Source organism: Calonectris borealis, chromosome 1 (genome assembly GCF_964195595.1).
Source record: "Calonectris borealis chromosome 1, bCalBor7.hap1.2, whole genome shotgun sequence".
NCBI lineage: Eukaryota > Metazoa > Chordata > Aves > Procellariiformes > Procellariidae > Calonectris > Calonectris borealis.
Window position 1 is genome coordinate 2,837,410 of NC_134312.1, and position 16,891 is coordinate 2,854,300.

Consider the following 16,891-nt stretch of genomic DNA (forward strand, 5'->3'; position numbering starts at 1 on the left):
TCAGCTAAGAAAAGTTGAGGGAAGGAGGGAGGTGTCTAATGATGCAGTGGAAGAAGAAGCGAATATTAACTGAGGTTACTTCAAATCTCTCTCTCTCTTCAGACAGAGCAGAAAGGATATATAATGATCAAAAAACTGCTTCTGAAAATGCAGCTCCCAGCCCTTGTGACTCAGGCACCAGTGGAGCGAGGCCAGAGAGACTATCGATGCTAAGTCCCCGAGTCCTTGATGCTCTCTGCAGGAGGCACTTGAATGTGTCCAAGATGATGCTACAGCCCAGCCAAGTTTTCTGATGAATAACTCCACAGGGGGTAGAGGCCCGTTGAAGGTCATGAAACATTTCTGCTGACATTGATGTTAAATACTAAATCCTTTTGCTTTTGTACTGAAGCAGCTGGAACCCAGCTATGTGCTGCAGTCCCTGCCACTCGTATATTTACAAAGGCAACTGCAATGAAGCCAGGCACAGAAGACCACCTCTGACAGGCAACCCCCTGTCTTCAATGATCACCTGAATCCATGGATCTCTTTGTGGCATCCAGTATAATCTGTTTGACACTCTGTTGTAAACCTCTACTAAGCAATTCATTTTTGCAGTCCCTTAGACCTTTCTCTGTATTAAAGAGACAAGTTCTAGAAAAAAAACAATACACAAAGTGGAAACAAAAAGCTTCCTTTTTGCCCTGTATTACCAGAAGCATCTTAATTTATTAAAATCAGATAAAACTGAATTTTCATTCTTTGTTTCCTATAGGCTTCTAGCAATTGAAGTGCGGGGAGGTTCTGCCCTATGCTGTGTCAGATTCGAAGGCTACTCTGTATGTCCAAACACGTTTGTTTCTTCCAAGTATTTTTGCTAGTCTAATTTTTCATCCTATGACCTTGTCACATTTATACTATAACATGATCTTTGTCATCAGTAGCAGAAGGCCCCCAACCTTGCATTGACCCAACACCACAAGATCTCAGGGCTTACCATGCCCTGAGCTGGGTTTCCTGTGATCACAAGTGTCCCATGGCCAAGGGCCTCGTGAACGACCTGCCTGAGCTCAGCGATGGGACACCTCGCATGGCCAAGGGCTGCCGCCCTGGGCAGGCACTGCCCAGCAAACACCAGATCTTCGTGTGCCCGGGCTGGGCGCTGGGCAGCTCTGCCACTGGTGCTGGGGACCAGGGAGAAGGGAGCAGGCGGTAGGGAGAGGGGCAATGAAGATACCCTGAGGTGGTCCCAAGAGTGAGGAGGAAGAAACTCCACTATGGACATCACACTCCTCCCAGGGAAGACCTCTGGATGGTGGCAACTTGTAACCTTCTCCCTGATTGTGCTTGAGGGAAACTGATCCTGTCACCCCCTGGGATGCAGAGGGACAGTGGCAGGGTGAGCATCACACCAGAGATAAGAGGTAGAGTCTAGGAAGGGTTTTTTGTATAAAAAATTAAATTGCATCATAGATGAGACTTTCAAAACATTAATTAGTTCAGACTACTAGACTGTTGCAATGTTATCTGGGCTAACGATAAATTCTTAGGTGTGTTCTACTATTGCCCATAACATGAATTTCAGTGTAACAGCATCCTGAGCCTGTCGTTACTACTGCCAGGTGATTAGGTTTTCCCTCATTGTTGTCTTCATAGAATGTATCGTGAATGCAGGCTTGCTGAGAGCATTGCTGCAGGCACCTGAGCTGTCAGGAAGGACTGAGCCTGATTTCTTCAGCATAGACACTTGCTTGACTAACTACATTAGCAGTGCAAGGCTGTTAGACCACTTAATTTTAGGCACATAACTGAGATGTCTTCTTCAGCAATGCAGTTGCCCTGGGTTGCCCCTGTAATTGATGATGAGTCATCTCTAAAGGTAGTTCAGGTTTTGGGTGTCTAAATGAAACTTAATTTGAGTTTAAGACTAGAGGACCATCCTCTAGAGGGAGATGTGAGCTGTGCTGGGGCCACGGCACCTGCTTTCTGTGTAACAGAAACATCATTCAAAACACGGAGCCTCCAGCCAGTTATAGTGCGACTTTTGTAATGCTCTCATACGCTGATCTCCTGAGAAGTCTGAACAGCAGCATTCTTCTGTCTTCAGTACCAGAGACACCTCACGCTTGGCTAGAAGAGTAATTCTGTTAGCTAAAAGCAGTAGTAGGTTGTTGTCATAAACTGAATGAACAACTTACGAGAGATACCACAGGCTTTGTACTGTGTGCCTCTGTTGAAATAACTTCAAAAACCCATTCGTACAAGATATACCAGACACTTCGAAATGTTCTGAGGTGCTCTCCAATTGGAAAAGATATTTACATGGCCTATAAAACTGAGAATATAACCTAGGTATAGAAACCCTTTCACGTGACTCATCTGACCAGCCACAGTGGAAAGAATGAATGCAGAGAGCAGACCGAAAGCACACCATAGCCTAACAACTGTACTGTCGAAGTGTGAGTTCAGCTCCCTCTGCAATACACCCAGCTGTGTCTGGATTGCAGATGTTCCCCCGTAACAAATGTTCTAACAATCAGTTCTACAAATGACAATTTGATTTTTTTTTTTGCCAGCGCGTTGGGTTCCCTTTAGTGGTACACCTGTGACGTGCTACAGAGTGAGGGAAGGAAGGGAAATATTCTTAGCTTCTTTCTCTGTTGGCTCCTGCTCTTGCTCTTAGGTAGACTCCAGCTCAGAAACTCCTAAGGTGGCACAGGCCAAGGGATGTGTCTGGCACACGTCTGGCACCTTTGAAAACCAAGCCTGAATTCTTGTCAATATTCAACAATAGTCTTTACATGCATAGATGTTTTCAAGGTAGAACCCCTTTTCCTGGCATGGATTCAAGATGAGCCCTTCCCATGGTCCGCAGGAGACTGCGTCCCCTCCTTGGTTTGGGACTTTACCTTTTTCTTCTGGTGTATCAGCGCTTAGCACCATGACACTTCTGTTTTTCAGCTTCATACATCAGTGTATACAGAATGCCAAGAAAATATTTTTGCTGTGCCTTTGTGCTTGCAGGCCTTTTTGCAGTGCTTGGGAATTTCAGAATTACTCACACAGTCATTGCTTGGAATTGATCAAATCAGGTGCTTCTTTTTTAGTCTTTCAATCAGTAACGAAGACTGAGTTCATCAGCTGAACAGACAACCCAGGTAAGACAGGTTTGGGAAAGAATTTTTATTGTTCCGAAGATTTAGTATTCAGACATTATAGACTTGAGTAAATTCTAATTGTGTTTCTAACTCTACATTTAATAAATGGACCATGGAGAAGGAAAAAAAAAAGGCCTGTGAGCACTGGGAGGAAAAACAGGAAATGAAACCATGAATCAAATCTGGTCTTGGAGACGACAGTCAGGCTGGCCACAAATTCTGCAGCTCGCTTGCTACTAATGTGAACCACACCGGTCAGATAAAAGTATATCAACATAAATAATCACATATTAATATGACATAATATTAATATAGTATGCTTTGAAGTCCATAGGTAAATCTGAGGGTCCTGAACTGCATGATACGCATTAACTAAATAAGCTTTGCAACAGCTTCTTGTGGCTAGTGCTTCAAGGCATGGAATCCAGGCTGCCCTCCGTGGAAAGTGGAAGGATCTCTGGGGTGATATATGTAGTCATAATCCAATATACAGTGCATAGGATCCAACAGAGAAATAAAGACTAATAAAGTATCCCAGGTAGTCTAGAAATGATCTCGAGGAAGCGGTGGTGGTCTGCAGATAGCACACATCACATGGAGCTGTCTCAGACACCAACTAGAAATCCAGCCTCACTCCTGCAATGAATATGATGAGTTGAACTCAGGTTTTCTTTGCTCAGAAAAAGAAGAATAATTCATCATTATTCATTAATCAGGTTGTTAACCTTGATGACTCAGGAAACCAAACCATGCAGATACGAGTCTCCGTGTGATATCAACTGGTAACTGCTGCTGCTAAGGTCCTACTGAGCACGTGGCAAAATTCAAGCATGCTCTTGTCTTGAACTAATGAGAATAAACACAGACAGTGAAAAGCAAAGCAGTGATTGAAGCATCGATTCTGAGATCAGCCATGAACCTTCAGCCTCTGCAGGAGTTGAATTGGGATTGAAAGGGAAGGTCTTCTGCCCTTTATATAACCAGGCCTTCAAATATGTTTGAAAAGCTCATTTAGAGGAATTTGATGGTTTAGCTAAATTTGCCCTGCATTTATAACAGGTATTGAAACTTGTGCCAATACCACCAACAGAAGAAGGATTTGGCACATCAGGAATGTACTGAAGATACATTATTTACTCACGAAATCTCATCTTATGGCAGAAGGCACTGCGGACTGTTGCATCCAACAGGAAAGAGTCATTCCCAGATTGTGAGAAATTGCAGACTTTGCTATAATGGTCATTGCTGATAAGGAGGAACCTAGGTACTATCAAAGTCCTTCCATGCTGAACATTTCTAAGGAACAGATGACCATCAAGGGATAACCAGGTAAAGTCATACGGTACAACATGCTCACCGTGTCAGTGACCGAGCAAGATGATCCTCCGCAGAATAAAAACTCACAGCAGGTGTGCAATGAGCCTTTATATGTCACCTCACCCATCAAGTGTTTTCATGGCATTTTTTAAGTCTTGAGACAAGAGTCTGAAATTTAATAGTAACTTGTTCCTGGGCTCATTAGGATTTATTTGTTTGTGAATGTCTGGCAATGCTGTCCTTCACTACTCTTTGGCTATACTTTGTAGCGAACAATTTGAGTATTAAGTGGAACAAGAAATATTTCTACCACAGAGGAGTATGTCCAGTCAAGGACAAACAAGATCGGACAACAGCATTGCTTTTTAACAAAAGATCAAGCATTTATAATCTGGCCATAAGAATGTGTGGGGTATGTGGAAAAGCACACAGCACCACAAGAAGTGAATGTTTTTAACCTAATAAGATGCTGCTTTTTTTTCAGATACACAATGAAATACCTGAAGTTTACCAGTTTGAGATGGATTTTCTGCTTATACAAGTCAGAAATGGGTTCAGATCAAACAAGAATCAGAAGCAGTTAATAGGTTTGTATTGCTTGCTACATTTTTATTTGTCATTCTGCTCTTGCGTTATCTTTTTTCTTTGTAGAAATGTACTCTCTAGTAAGCACGGAAGAGAACTGATACAGAAGACCAATGTCCTGCTGCTTTGGCAGTGAATGACCTTGGGCATGTCACTTCATCATCTGTATCTTTGAAGAGTTTTACTGTGACTGGGGCAGAACGCAGGTATTTGAGGTAACGCACGTATTAAAAGGGCCTGGCTTGGCTGCACAGAACTCCTGTAGACTGATTAACGCTACTGAGGAGTAACAAATTATTCTGTGCTGAGCTCTGTTTTGATGTTTTGATTACTGCTGCTGCCTGCACTAGTTAGTTTAAACTAGGTTGGGTTTTTCTATGCCACATAGCAGTCAACTCTGCGTACCACAGTTGATAAGTATTACTCTTAAAATAGGCATATTATTTATGTGAACATATAAATTGTTTGAAGTTATACGCAGAACAACTTCTTTTTCTATTTGCAAATTGCTTGTGAGAGTTGTGAACTAGACATGAGTTTATTTGCCAGTCGTTAACAAATGATTTTTGGACTGCAAATTTGTTGTAGCCTTTTCTAACATTAATTTCTAACACTTTTTTCATCTAGCAATGTCCTTGAAAGAGCTCTCAAATAGGTTTGACAGTCCACAGAGAAAAGCTTCTGACATATAGATAGCTCTGGCCTGCAGCAAAGAGTCTTTCATTTCCACCTGTTATAGGGGAGCCATAAATTCTGGGGTACCTCAGTCCTGCTCTTTCTACAATGGGTGAACCTTACAGACACATCAAAATGACCCAAAGCAATTTTGAGATGTAATTCTGCCCATTTGTTTTTTTCCCCCTCCTGAAATCTATGCATATATAACCGTGTTCTGTAATTTCAAGTCATACAAAACAATCATAAAAAACGCTGGTAGAAAATAGCTGTTGTTAAAACATTAATTCTTAAATATAAATCTTGCTGTTCAGCAAGAAGAGTATTTTCTCAGAACTCTCCCAACAGAGGACAAATATATTAGAAGAGATACTTCTGATGTGGAGATGGGCATTTCCACAACAGTTACGTCACTAACTGAATAAATATAATTTGACCGCCCTAAAAACATTCCCAGTGCAGAAAAAAAGAAAATTCAATACTCTCAGTTTGTTGGTGCTCACACAGTATCAAGACAGATAGATGCACAGTCCATTTATTCTCTTAAAAACCTACAGTTACCAGGATGTTGAATTCTTAATAGTTCCCCCTCATAGAAACTGGTTTAACATCTATAAAAACAGGCATAAACATCACGTCACATACCTCAAGAGAACAGCTCATATGTCCTTGATATATTTTCAAGCAATTTTTATTTGGTAGTAAAGTGGCTATCAGCCAATGCTTCAGCAATATCTTAAGCCCCAAGGAAGGCAGATACTGCTGAAATGTTGGCTGATAGACACTTTACATCCAAATAAAAATTTCTTGAAAATATATCAAGGACATGTGAGCAGTTCTGTTGATGCAACCAACATGATGTTTGCATCGATTCAGAGAAATGAAATGCGTCAGTTGACACAGGCTGCAATAATCCATTGTGATCATTGTGTAAACACTTTGGGACAAATTTCTTGGAAGGGGAGTGGAAGGCTTCGGTGTCACTTTGGTACAAATAGGCTACCCTTCCTTGAGCCAAGCAGATGAAGGACTTGGAAGGGGGCATCGTCGTTCAACCCCAGTCAGCAACTGAGCCCCACGCAGCCGCTCGCTCACTCCCCCACAGCGGGATGGGGGAGAGAATCGGAAGGGTAAAAGCGAGAAAACTCCTGGGTTGAGATAAAGACAGTTTAATAGGTAAAGCAAAAGCCGCGCGTGCAAACAAAGCAAAACAAGGAATCCATTCCCTACTTCCCATTGGCGGTGTTCAGCCATCTCCAGGAAAGCGTAACGGTGACTTGGGAAGACAAACGCCATCACTCTGAACGTCCCCCCTTCCTTCTTCTTCCCCCAGTTCTATATGCTGAGCATGACGTCATACGGTATGGAATAGCCCGTTGGTCAGTTGGGGTCAGCTGTCCCGGCTGTGTCCCCTCCCAACACCTTGTGCCCCCCCAGCCTCCTCACTGGTGGGGTGGGGTGAGGAGCAGAAAAGGCCTTGACTCCGTGTAAGCCCTGCTCAGCAGTAAGGAAAACATCCCTGTGTTATCAACACTGGTTTCAGCACAAATCCAAAACACAGCCCCATACCAGCTACTATGAAGAAAATGAACTCCATATCCCAGCCAAAACCAGCACAGATAAAGTTTCCCAAATATCACGGTTATTATTATTTGCATGTCGCCAGTGTCACAAAGTCCCAGCAGAAGACTGGGGCTTCATTGGGTCAAACAACTGAAGAGGGCAGATGCTAGGATAGACAGAACAGGGTATATTCACATATCTCAGGTATGTAAAGGTACTTCTTGCCTCATACTTATGCTAGAGAAATTCAAAGAAGTGTCAGACAACATTGGCATCCAGAATGCAATACTTTTTCTGATATTATACACTGAAGAACACCTTTTTCTCCTTTCAGATGTCTTCCCACCACGTACCTCTGCAATTCTGGCCATGGGATCTACAGGGGCGATTTTACTTGCAGAACAGCCAGATCCAGGTGCAGTTTATATTGTAGGCTGAAAACAAAACGCGTTATGCGTTATTAACATTATTCATCTCTTGGAAAGAAAATTATATGCCCAAAGGGGCTATGCTAATAGTAATTTTATGCCGTTATGATGTGGAAAAGGGGATGAGGCACCCGCTCAGGCCCAGAGCTCCAGCAGAAGCCTGGGGCACTCACCCCACACCGCGCCATTAGCGTGGCCTCGCTGAGGGAGGGCAGAAGCACACCCCCCCCTCAGCCCCAGCGGGACAAGCAGAGCAGTGGGGGATCCCGAAAGTTCCCTCAGAGCGGGGCTGTGTCCCGGGAGAGCCCCAACGGGCCATGAGGGACGACACTTCCCCGCGCTCAGTGCCGCCCCGCAGCCAGAGCACAGCCCGGGGGTGGGGAGAACTACACTACCCAGCGGGCACTGCGCAGGCGCACAGCTCCCGCCCCTCCCGCCTCCCGGCGCTAAGCATCCTGGGACTTGTAGTCTGCGCCCCTCCCGTGAAGTTTAAACCAAAAAAGTTTCCGCACCCATTCCGGGTACCTCGCCGCTCTTCCCCGGGGGTGCGCGGTTACCATGGCTACGGCCCCGCAACCAATAGGAAGCAGGGTTCTACGCGCGGGGGGCGGGGTGGAGCGAGCGGCGGGCCAATGAAGGGCGGCGTTGTTGCGGGGCGCGCTGGCAGTGGGGACAGGGAGTCTCCTTGGGGCCGTCCCTGGCCGCGGCCTGGTGGCGCCGGGCGACGATGGGCGGCGGCGGGAGCAGCACTCGGCGCGTCACCTTCGAGGCGGACGAGAATGAGAACATCACGGTGGTGAAGGGCGTGCGGGTGAGAGCGGGGCTCCCCCGGGGCTCCCCCGGGCCTGGGGTTCTCGCCGGGACCCGCAGGGACTCTCGGGGCCTGGTTCGCCTCGGACTGCCCCGAGCTCGGCCCGCCTCGGTTCCTCCCCGGAGGCACCTGCCCCTGTCCCTGCAGCCCCGTCCCCTCACGCCTCGCGGTTGTTGTTCTCCGTTTCCATCCTCTCTCCCCCAGAGACCTCCACCTCTTTCCCGCCCCCGCTCCGCTTTTTGGGTCTTTTAGGGGTCCGGCGAGAGCCGAGGTGCCCAGGTGCGGTCTAGAGGCGTCTGTCGTGGCAGGAAGCACGCCGTGAATAGGAAGGTGTCATCGGGGAGCCTTGCCCCCAGCCTGGTGTCCGTAGACGGGCAGTAGAACAGTTGCAGGAGAGATGTATAACTAGAAGAGCTCGTTTTGTCTTTCCCTGACCTCTACGTGAGAGCTCCTCCCTTTCCCATGTTCTGCTCTCTTACATGCAGTATATCCGACTTCTGTGTGCCTGCAGAAGCATTCCCGTTCTTTCCCTATTTATGACATGCTGTTGCCTATAGCATACCAGAACATAGTTTGTGACACAAGACACTTTGAGAAATCTTGCAGCTTGGCAATTTTTCAGTGGAAGACACTGTAGTTCACACCAGGAGGGACAATAAGTTGTGTTTTATTGCTGCTCAGAGGGAGGAGTGTTGCAGAATGAACCATGATAGTAACTGCTGCCTGTTTCAGCATGCTAATATTTTTCAGTTGTGGTCATTTAATGCTTTCAGGTAAATAGGTGACAGTAATGTAAGTGTGCACAGCAAAGTTCATCCGCTCTGAACCATGCTTAAATACTGGGAGGGGCTATTGGAATTTCTCTAAAGTATCCTGGATCTTGAAATACTGGGGCTAAAAACTGAATGATATAATGGGTACTAGGAAAATGTAGCTTCACTAAATAAATAATATTAGTCAATAGAGCATCCAAATGTGGATCTACGTAATTGTTTACATACATAAAACTAACTGTGTGAAGTTAAGTTGAGAGTTTTAAGGATTGGGTTAAGAAATCTTATGCTGAAGAAATTTTACATTTGCATATTAGATTACAGATTTTAGCAAAATCTTTGTAACACAGATTTCTGCCAGTGAGAGATGTCATACTGTACGCTTAGTAAAGAATTTGCTAATTAAAATTAATTTTCATGGGCAGTCAAACCAAATATTTTGATAGAGCTGATGTTTGGGGAAACCATCAGAAAGTTATAAGTTGGAAAACAAAAGCTTTCATGTTATTACTTTTTTAACTTCGGTTATTTTTTTCTGTGGGCTACAATAGATCTGAAACTGGGTATTCCTCTTATTCTCAGTTTGATTCTGCATAAGTTTTGACAGTATTTTTGTATGTGCATGTGTCAACATTATAGTGAACTTAGTGGTTGACTACACTTGCTCTGACCACTTGTGTTGCACGAATATTTTGAGGGCTTTATCAGGATGAAGTTCCTCCTGGGTGAAGTGCTCTGCACCTGCACGTTGTGATATTTGACTGTCATCCAAATAACTGAGAGAGGCAAAAAGGCTGATTAATTACAAGCAACGTGTCAAAGGGTGTTGTTTCCTTTGTCTTTCCCTGTATCCTACATTTTGTCATATCAGTTTCTTGTGTTCTGTGAAAGCCAAAATGATCTTGTTCAGCCTGTTTGCACTCAGAGATGAGTGCTCACCCCACAAAAAAGGGGAAATACAAAGTTTATTTTGCATTGTTGATAAAATTTTAGCAGCTGTCATATCTTATTTTGAGGCTCTGTGCTCTTTTTTTTCAAGTTTTACTTCATTTTTGGGGGAAAGAGGGATAATGGGGATAACGGAGGAGATGCAGTCTGACTCAGTTTGCGTTGGGGGTTATATTTTTCAGCTATCTGACAGTGTCATTGATCGTATGAAGGAACCCTCTTCACCCAGTGGAAGACCGCAGTCTCAGCACCGATCAGCATCTGGTGCAGGTATGCCCACGTTTTCTGTTTTTTAATGAGAGGAAGAAAATCAAATGTGCCTTTCAGAGCATTGTAATGAACTTGTTGCCATTTCGTAGAGGTGATTTTTTGACATTAACTTTTTTGCACATCTCCTTTTGAAGAAGGAAGTAGTTTGTAGGCTTTTAGAGGAGTTATATTACTCCTTATTTTCTTCTGACTGACATGAAAATGAAAACCACAACTGTTTATTAGGCTTGGTTTTCTAAGGTATTATCCATTGTTAAAGACTTTTTAAAACAAACAAACAAACAAAACCCAGAAAAAGGAAATAACCATTCCAAATATGTATTGACTTCTGAAGTGAAAATTCTTGCATATTTAATCAACACTGAATTTTAGTATAGTAAGCTTCTGTTGAAATATACTTAAGCAAACATTAAAAGACTAATATGCTATTTTCCTATCACGGAATAGTGGAAATAAGTCACTTATGGTTTATAGAGATCGATGGCTCAAAATGATGGCTTTCTTAACATTTTATATTTCATTATTGAGGCCTGTTCAAATGCATCAAACAGGCTTCAGGCCAGGCAGCCTGTACTCTAATTTAAAGTACTTCAGCACAGTGAACATGACGTAGCTATTGAAGGAGTGAAAAGGAATGGCAGAGATTAGAGCATGTGATTTATGTTTGTTGACTGTGAAACCTGTAAGGTTCAAGTAAGGCTTCTTATCAGTGCTCCAGAAATATCAATGATACCAGTATTCCTTAAGGGCCTTTTGCCTTGATACTTACAAAAAATCCCACGAAAACTCAGTGCACTGATTAAAAACAAGTCCTGTGGCAGTAGTGGGCTTTGCAGCAAGACTTGAATGAACAGAACGTAGCATCTTTCATCTGAAGCAGAGAAAGTTGGTTTCCTGTTGCTTAATTGAAGGTGTCTATGGTGTAAGTGTCTATATCTGAGGTGGGCTCCCTCTGTAGAAAGAAAAAGATGTTTTGGAGGGCAATTCATCTGGCTTATTTGAGAATTCTACTTGAGGATGAGATGAAGTGCCTTCTAGGAATACCGGGGTGAAGAAGTCAGATGTAAACATCTAATGCTGTCAGGCGAATCCAACACAGGATGTTTTACAAATATCGGGGCTCCCAAATGATGCTGTTTTAGAGGTTTGTTTTTCCCCTTTATGAATAGGAAGACTGTGGTATAGTGAAGGCAAGGAAAATATCAGTGCTAAAAATTACTTGAACTGTCACCTGGCTTGTGAAACGTAGTTTGCCCAATAAAATTGCATAGAATTTAATGCTTCCTTAAGTAAGGTTTGAATGGAGTAGGGCTGTAGTTTCATGCATGCACTGCCAGATTGTCCATCTTTTTTCTTTTTAAATAGTAGCCTTCTCATTATGTATATGTGTTTTACTGTGATGAAGAAATTATTCTAGGTATGGGATTTATATGAAATAATGCTTGCACATCCTACCTACTTTCATGGCGGTGCTTGTTGCTTTTTCATCCTTAAACCTGGGTTACGGAAGTAGTCTTGTGAACAAGCATCTGTGATTTTTTGGCTTGTGGTGACTAGAGATGAAGGCTGCAATACCCCAGTGATTCTTTGCTAATGTATGTACATATCTGATCCTTTATTTTGTTTCTCTTTGTGTGTTGGAAAGAGTGCTTTTTTTTTTTTAATTTATTGAAAGGCTCAATGAATTGCTTGACCCTTTGCAAGCTTGAGAAACCTTATGCGTATTTTTGCTTTAAGAACTAGTGATTTAGGTGAAGTGCTTGTATTTCCCTGGGAAAGTATAATCAGTGTTATACCTCAGTTGCTACAATGATTTGTATTTAAGAGGATTAAATTATACTTAAGTACGTGTTACCATACCATCCATTCCTCTTTCATTGAGTGTTTTTTGACGAAGAATGACAAACGATTGAATTTCTTTGATGCTGTAAGAACAGTCAACCTATTTGTTTGTTTTGTAGCTACATCTGACTTGTCAAAGTCTGCATTTGTCTGATAAGGCGTCATCACAGGAAGGGCACTCGCTTCAAAGCTAGTGCTCTGATCACTTAATATTGAACTGCTCTCTGTTGATGGCTGCGGGGATCTGGGGATCTTCCTCCGTGATGCAGCAGTACTCGGGCTTGGTTTCTTGGTAAAGCCTCTTGCACTGTTAACGAGAGACCTCTCTCCAGGCAGCTCCTCCCCTCCTGTTTATGAATCTAGTGACAGTGACTTGTTTTTCTGATAGTGGATCACTCGCTGCTTCTGAAAAGAGTTTTCCAAGGATGGTGGTTTTTGGAGGCTGGCTCTGGCTTTTGGATTACCAGCTGGGCAACTTTCAAACTTAACAGTTTGTTAGCCTGCATTTATATCTTCTAGACAAATAACACTTTTGTACAAAAATAAAAAAGGTGTCTAGAGGGAGAAACATTAGAACTAGTCAAACAGCCCTTTCTTTAAGTCAAGTCTTTGATAGCTTTTGGTGGAGGAATAATGGATTAATTACATGAAAGAATGTGTATCTTGTTGCTTGCCAATATACCATGAATTTATTGACTTCAGTTTGGGGTCCGAAAATGAAATTACATACACTTACAATGAAATCTGACATCTAAATACTATGTCTTAAAGCATCCTTGGATCATTTTCTGAGTTCTGAGTAATATTAAATGCACTAAAATATTTAACAAGTGTAAAATCTTTAAAGTGTGTCTGTAATTCCTAAAGCAATATTGATGAAAAGTAATTTGGTCAGACAAGGAGTACTTCTTTTTTTTTTCCTGAGTGTGTGTTATACCTAAAGCTTTAGTCATAACGGACAAAGGGAATGGTTTAATTCATTTTAGCTTAGCGGATATATGAAAAGCTAATAGTCTATTATGGAAAAAAAAGAACAAATGCTTAAATTATCAAGAGTCTCTGCATCTCAGACAGCCATTTTTTTCCCTTGCAAAAACAGATTACACTGAGGATACAGAGGATTTTTCTCTTTTTTTTTTTAATATATATATTTTTAACTGTATTATTTGTTATTGTTACTATACTGTCCTCATGAAAACAATTTGTAAAGGACCCGTGTCAGAAAGTGCTATGTATTGCGTAGGTGTGTAATAAAGTGAGCACTGCTGATGCCTCCTCAGAAATTGTGTTAGACCTGGCATGTTTCCAGTGGAGAAAAATATGTTTCTTAACCTTGTTCATTTGTGTGGAATGATGTTTTTTAATTGTGTACTCTGTTTTGTTGGTGTCCATGTCTTCTGGGGGAGTTTCAGTGGCCCGGGCTCAATCATATAAAGAAGTATTGTTGAGTTGTACGGGAATGACTATTTGAAGAGTTAGGTTCTAGTTGGAGATGCCACCAAGATTTAACTGAACTTTAGAAGAGCAAATTCAGCTTATGAAGACAGCTGGTTGGTGGGATCCCAAGGGAGGCAGCTCTGAGGGATAAGCTCAGGAAAGCTGTGAGGTCCTTAAGGACAACCTCTTCTAAGTGCAAGAACTGTCCATGCCACGTACTCAGGAGAATTAATTGATATGTCGGGAGGCTGGTCTGGTTAAACAGGGAGCTCATGATAGAGCTTCAGTGTAAAAATTGGATCAGCAGGAGGTGGAAGCAGAGACGGACTACAAAATGAGTGCATTTGAGGATGAGGGGAGGGCAGTAGGTGTCATTTACCTCAACTTCAGCAAGGTGTTCAACACTGTCTCTTCTAATATTCTTATATCCGAGTTAGGACGTAGCAGTGTGAATAACTAGACAAGAAGTTAGGTTAAAAAACTGGTTGGATGGTCAGGGTCAGAAGATTGTGGTTAATGGGTCATACTCTACCTGGAGGCTGGTATCGTGTGGGGTTCTGCAGGAGTTTGTCCTGTTTAACAGCTTTATCAATGTCCTGGAGGGGGAGGTGAGTACCTGCTCCTCAATGCAGATCACCCCAAATTGGAGGGACAATTGGGTCAAGAAATATGCTTGAGAGCAGGGAGGGGTCCTAGAGGGATCTAGACTGGCTGGAGGAATGAGCCAACAGGAACCTCATGAAATTCAATGAGGGCAAATGCAAAGACCTGCACTGAGGAAGGAGCAACCCTTTGCCACAGTGCAGGCTGGGGCCTGCCTGGCTGGGGAGTAACTGCTGAACGGGAGCTGAGCACCGGGCAGGCAGCATGGTGCGTGTGAGCCAGCTTTGTGCCCAGGTGGCAAAGCAAGCTAAGAACATGAACAGAGCATGTCTAGTAGATAGAGGGAAGGGATTATCCTCTTCTATTCAGCACTTTACAGATCACATCCCGAATACTGCATCCAGTTTTGCCCCCCCCCAGTAGAAGCCATTGATCAGCTGGAACAAGTTCAGCAAAGGTCAGGGGCTGGAGTGCCTTCCCTGCGAGGAGAGGCTGAGGAAACTTGGCTTGTTCAAGGTCAAGCAGAGAAGGTTTTGAGGAGGCCTAATTGCAGCCTTCCCATACCTATGGGGCTTATTGAGAAGCTGGCAACAGGCTTTTCATGGTGATGCATCACATGAGGGCAAGAGACAGTGGACATTGAAGCAGGAGAGGTTCAGAGTGGCAATAAGGAAAAACTTTGTCATGATGAGACCAGTCAGGCGTTGGAAGAGGTTTCCCAGTGAGGCTGTGCAGCCTCCATCCTTGGAGGCTTTCAAGATGTGAGTGGATAAACCCCTGAGCAATCTGGTCTCATCTCAAGGCTGACCCTGCTTTGAGCAGAGTTCAACCAAATGACTTCCTGAGGCCCCTTCCAACCTGAATGATTCTGTGATCCTGTGATTTGACGGTAGGGTGTGAAAATAAGTTTGCTAAGTGCAACACAGCATTTTTAATCCTTATAACGTGGGAGGGGACCATTGTGACCACCTGGGATGGTCACTTGCAGTGTGCAGCCCAAGAGAACGTGGCTGAGAACTTTTACACCAGGGTCATTGCCCTTGTTCCTTGTCTGGCTTTTAGGAAGATTTTTTTTTTTTTTTTGAAGAATTACAGCATGTACTGATGGTACTAGTAATTGTGGATAGTCAGATGCTGCATGAAAAAACGTAAAACTGGAATACCTCGTGATAAATGTTGTGGGGGGCTCTGCTTTAATGCTTGTAACTTTGAATTGTTTTGTTTTTTCACTTTTTATGAGTATGTGGAAGTTTACAGAGTTTGGCTAAATTTATGCCAGTTAAACAAGAATCCTCTGCAAAGAAGTCCCATTAGTTCTGTGCCCTTTAATGTATTGTTTTCATCTACCTTCTCTGCATAAACTGAAAGATGAAGTAAACTGACATTTCTGTGATTTTATTTTGTAGAATTCCTCTTATTTTTAGAAAAGGAAAACAATAGAGTTTTAGCAATGCCGGGGTTGATTCCCTGCTGTTTACTTTGCTGTGAGACACCTGTAAATCTCAGGCAGTTCCTTTCAGCCACTGTCATGGACTTGTGACCTTTCTTCCTGTAGCAGCAACCATGGGGGCTTGATCTCTCCACTTGGTAGTGTTTATTTTGCCCTCCTCTAGGTACAGCTTTATGTACTCTCTAGAAGGAGGTTTTTAAGTTAACTGGTACTGAAAACCTCTGTGAAATAAATCAAGTAGGAATCGCCAGTCAACAAACTGAGCTGGTCTGTGGACCACTGGTAGCCTGGAAGGCTGTGATTTGCATCTTCTGGAATAATATTGGGGTTTTTTTTAATAGTATACTTGTGGTTTTGGTTTAAATTCCCTCTGACCTTTGGGGGGGGAAAAACAAAAAAAAAATTTCAAAGGGATGCAGAGATATTTGTGAGAAATATTGACGACTTGCGATAGGCTTTTGGTCTGAAAACCTTGGAAACCTCTAATCTAGCTGTTACGGCAGGAATACATTCCAAAGAATATTCAGCAGTTTTGTTGAGTAAGGTTCATCCTACTGCTCTTGATAAAGGAAGTAGATATATGGTGTAATACACTGATTGACATGTAGAGGAAGGGCAGCTTCATCAGAACGTCATTGCTTCTGAAACCCAGGCAATGGTCTGCTTAGGGTATATATTTTTTGATGCGTGATCTAAATTTGAGCAAGCTGTCTTGGGTATTCTTGCGTATGTGATGCTGCAGTGCTCACTCCTGCTCTCCTGTGGCTTGCTATATTGCCACTTAGTTGTCACTGAGTTTCTTGGAGATAACTTTATTTTCAGTGATGTATATTGATATTCTTTGGGTTAAAGGTTCACTATTGATGGAAGTATTTTATTATCAAAAGGTGAAATGTCTTGTAATTCACTAGACTGCTAAAGATGCCAAACTTTTAATGCTGTCACTGTAGCAGGAAACCTTTAGTTGAGTCTGACATTCATGTCACTGGATTGCGGGGGTATAGGGAAGACAGAATTAGGCATGGGAAATGAAGCAAGTATTGCATAAATTA

The 16,891-nt window shown here is 42.9% G+C and overlaps 1 protein-coding gene and 1 long non-coding RNA gene across 8 annotated transcripts in view; one reads left to right on the top strand and one right to left on the bottom strand.

Moving 5' to 3' along the window:
- Positions 1–1,072: 1,072 nt before the first annotated feature.
- Positions 1,073–8,067, bottom strand: LOC142079076 (uncharacterized). The gene is made up of 3 exons (XR_012672469.1): positions 7,879–8,067; positions 7,631–7,711; positions 1,073–3,773 (listed from the first exon to the last, which is right to left on the bottom strand). It is a non-coding gene; the product is annotated as an uncharacterized LOC142079076 (long non-coding RNA).
- Positions 8,068–8,187: 120 nt separating this feature from the next.
- CHCHD3 (coiled-coil-helix-coiled-coil-helix domain containing 3) overlaps positions 8,188–16,891 on the top strand; it is a 158,606-nt gene continuing 149,902 nt past the window's right edge. For 6 of the 7 annotated variants that reach the window (XR_012672482.1, XM_075142622.1, XM_075142630.1 and 3 more), the window contains exons 1-2: positions 8,298–8,516; positions 10,420–10,507. Coding sequence is in view for 6 of the 7 variants with exons in the window: in XM_075142622.1 (XP_074998723.1) it covers positions 8,433–8,516; positions 10,420–10,507 (172 nt within the window). In the remaining variant the exon portion in view is untranslated. The other variant, XM_075142638.1, reaches the window with a different exon arrangement.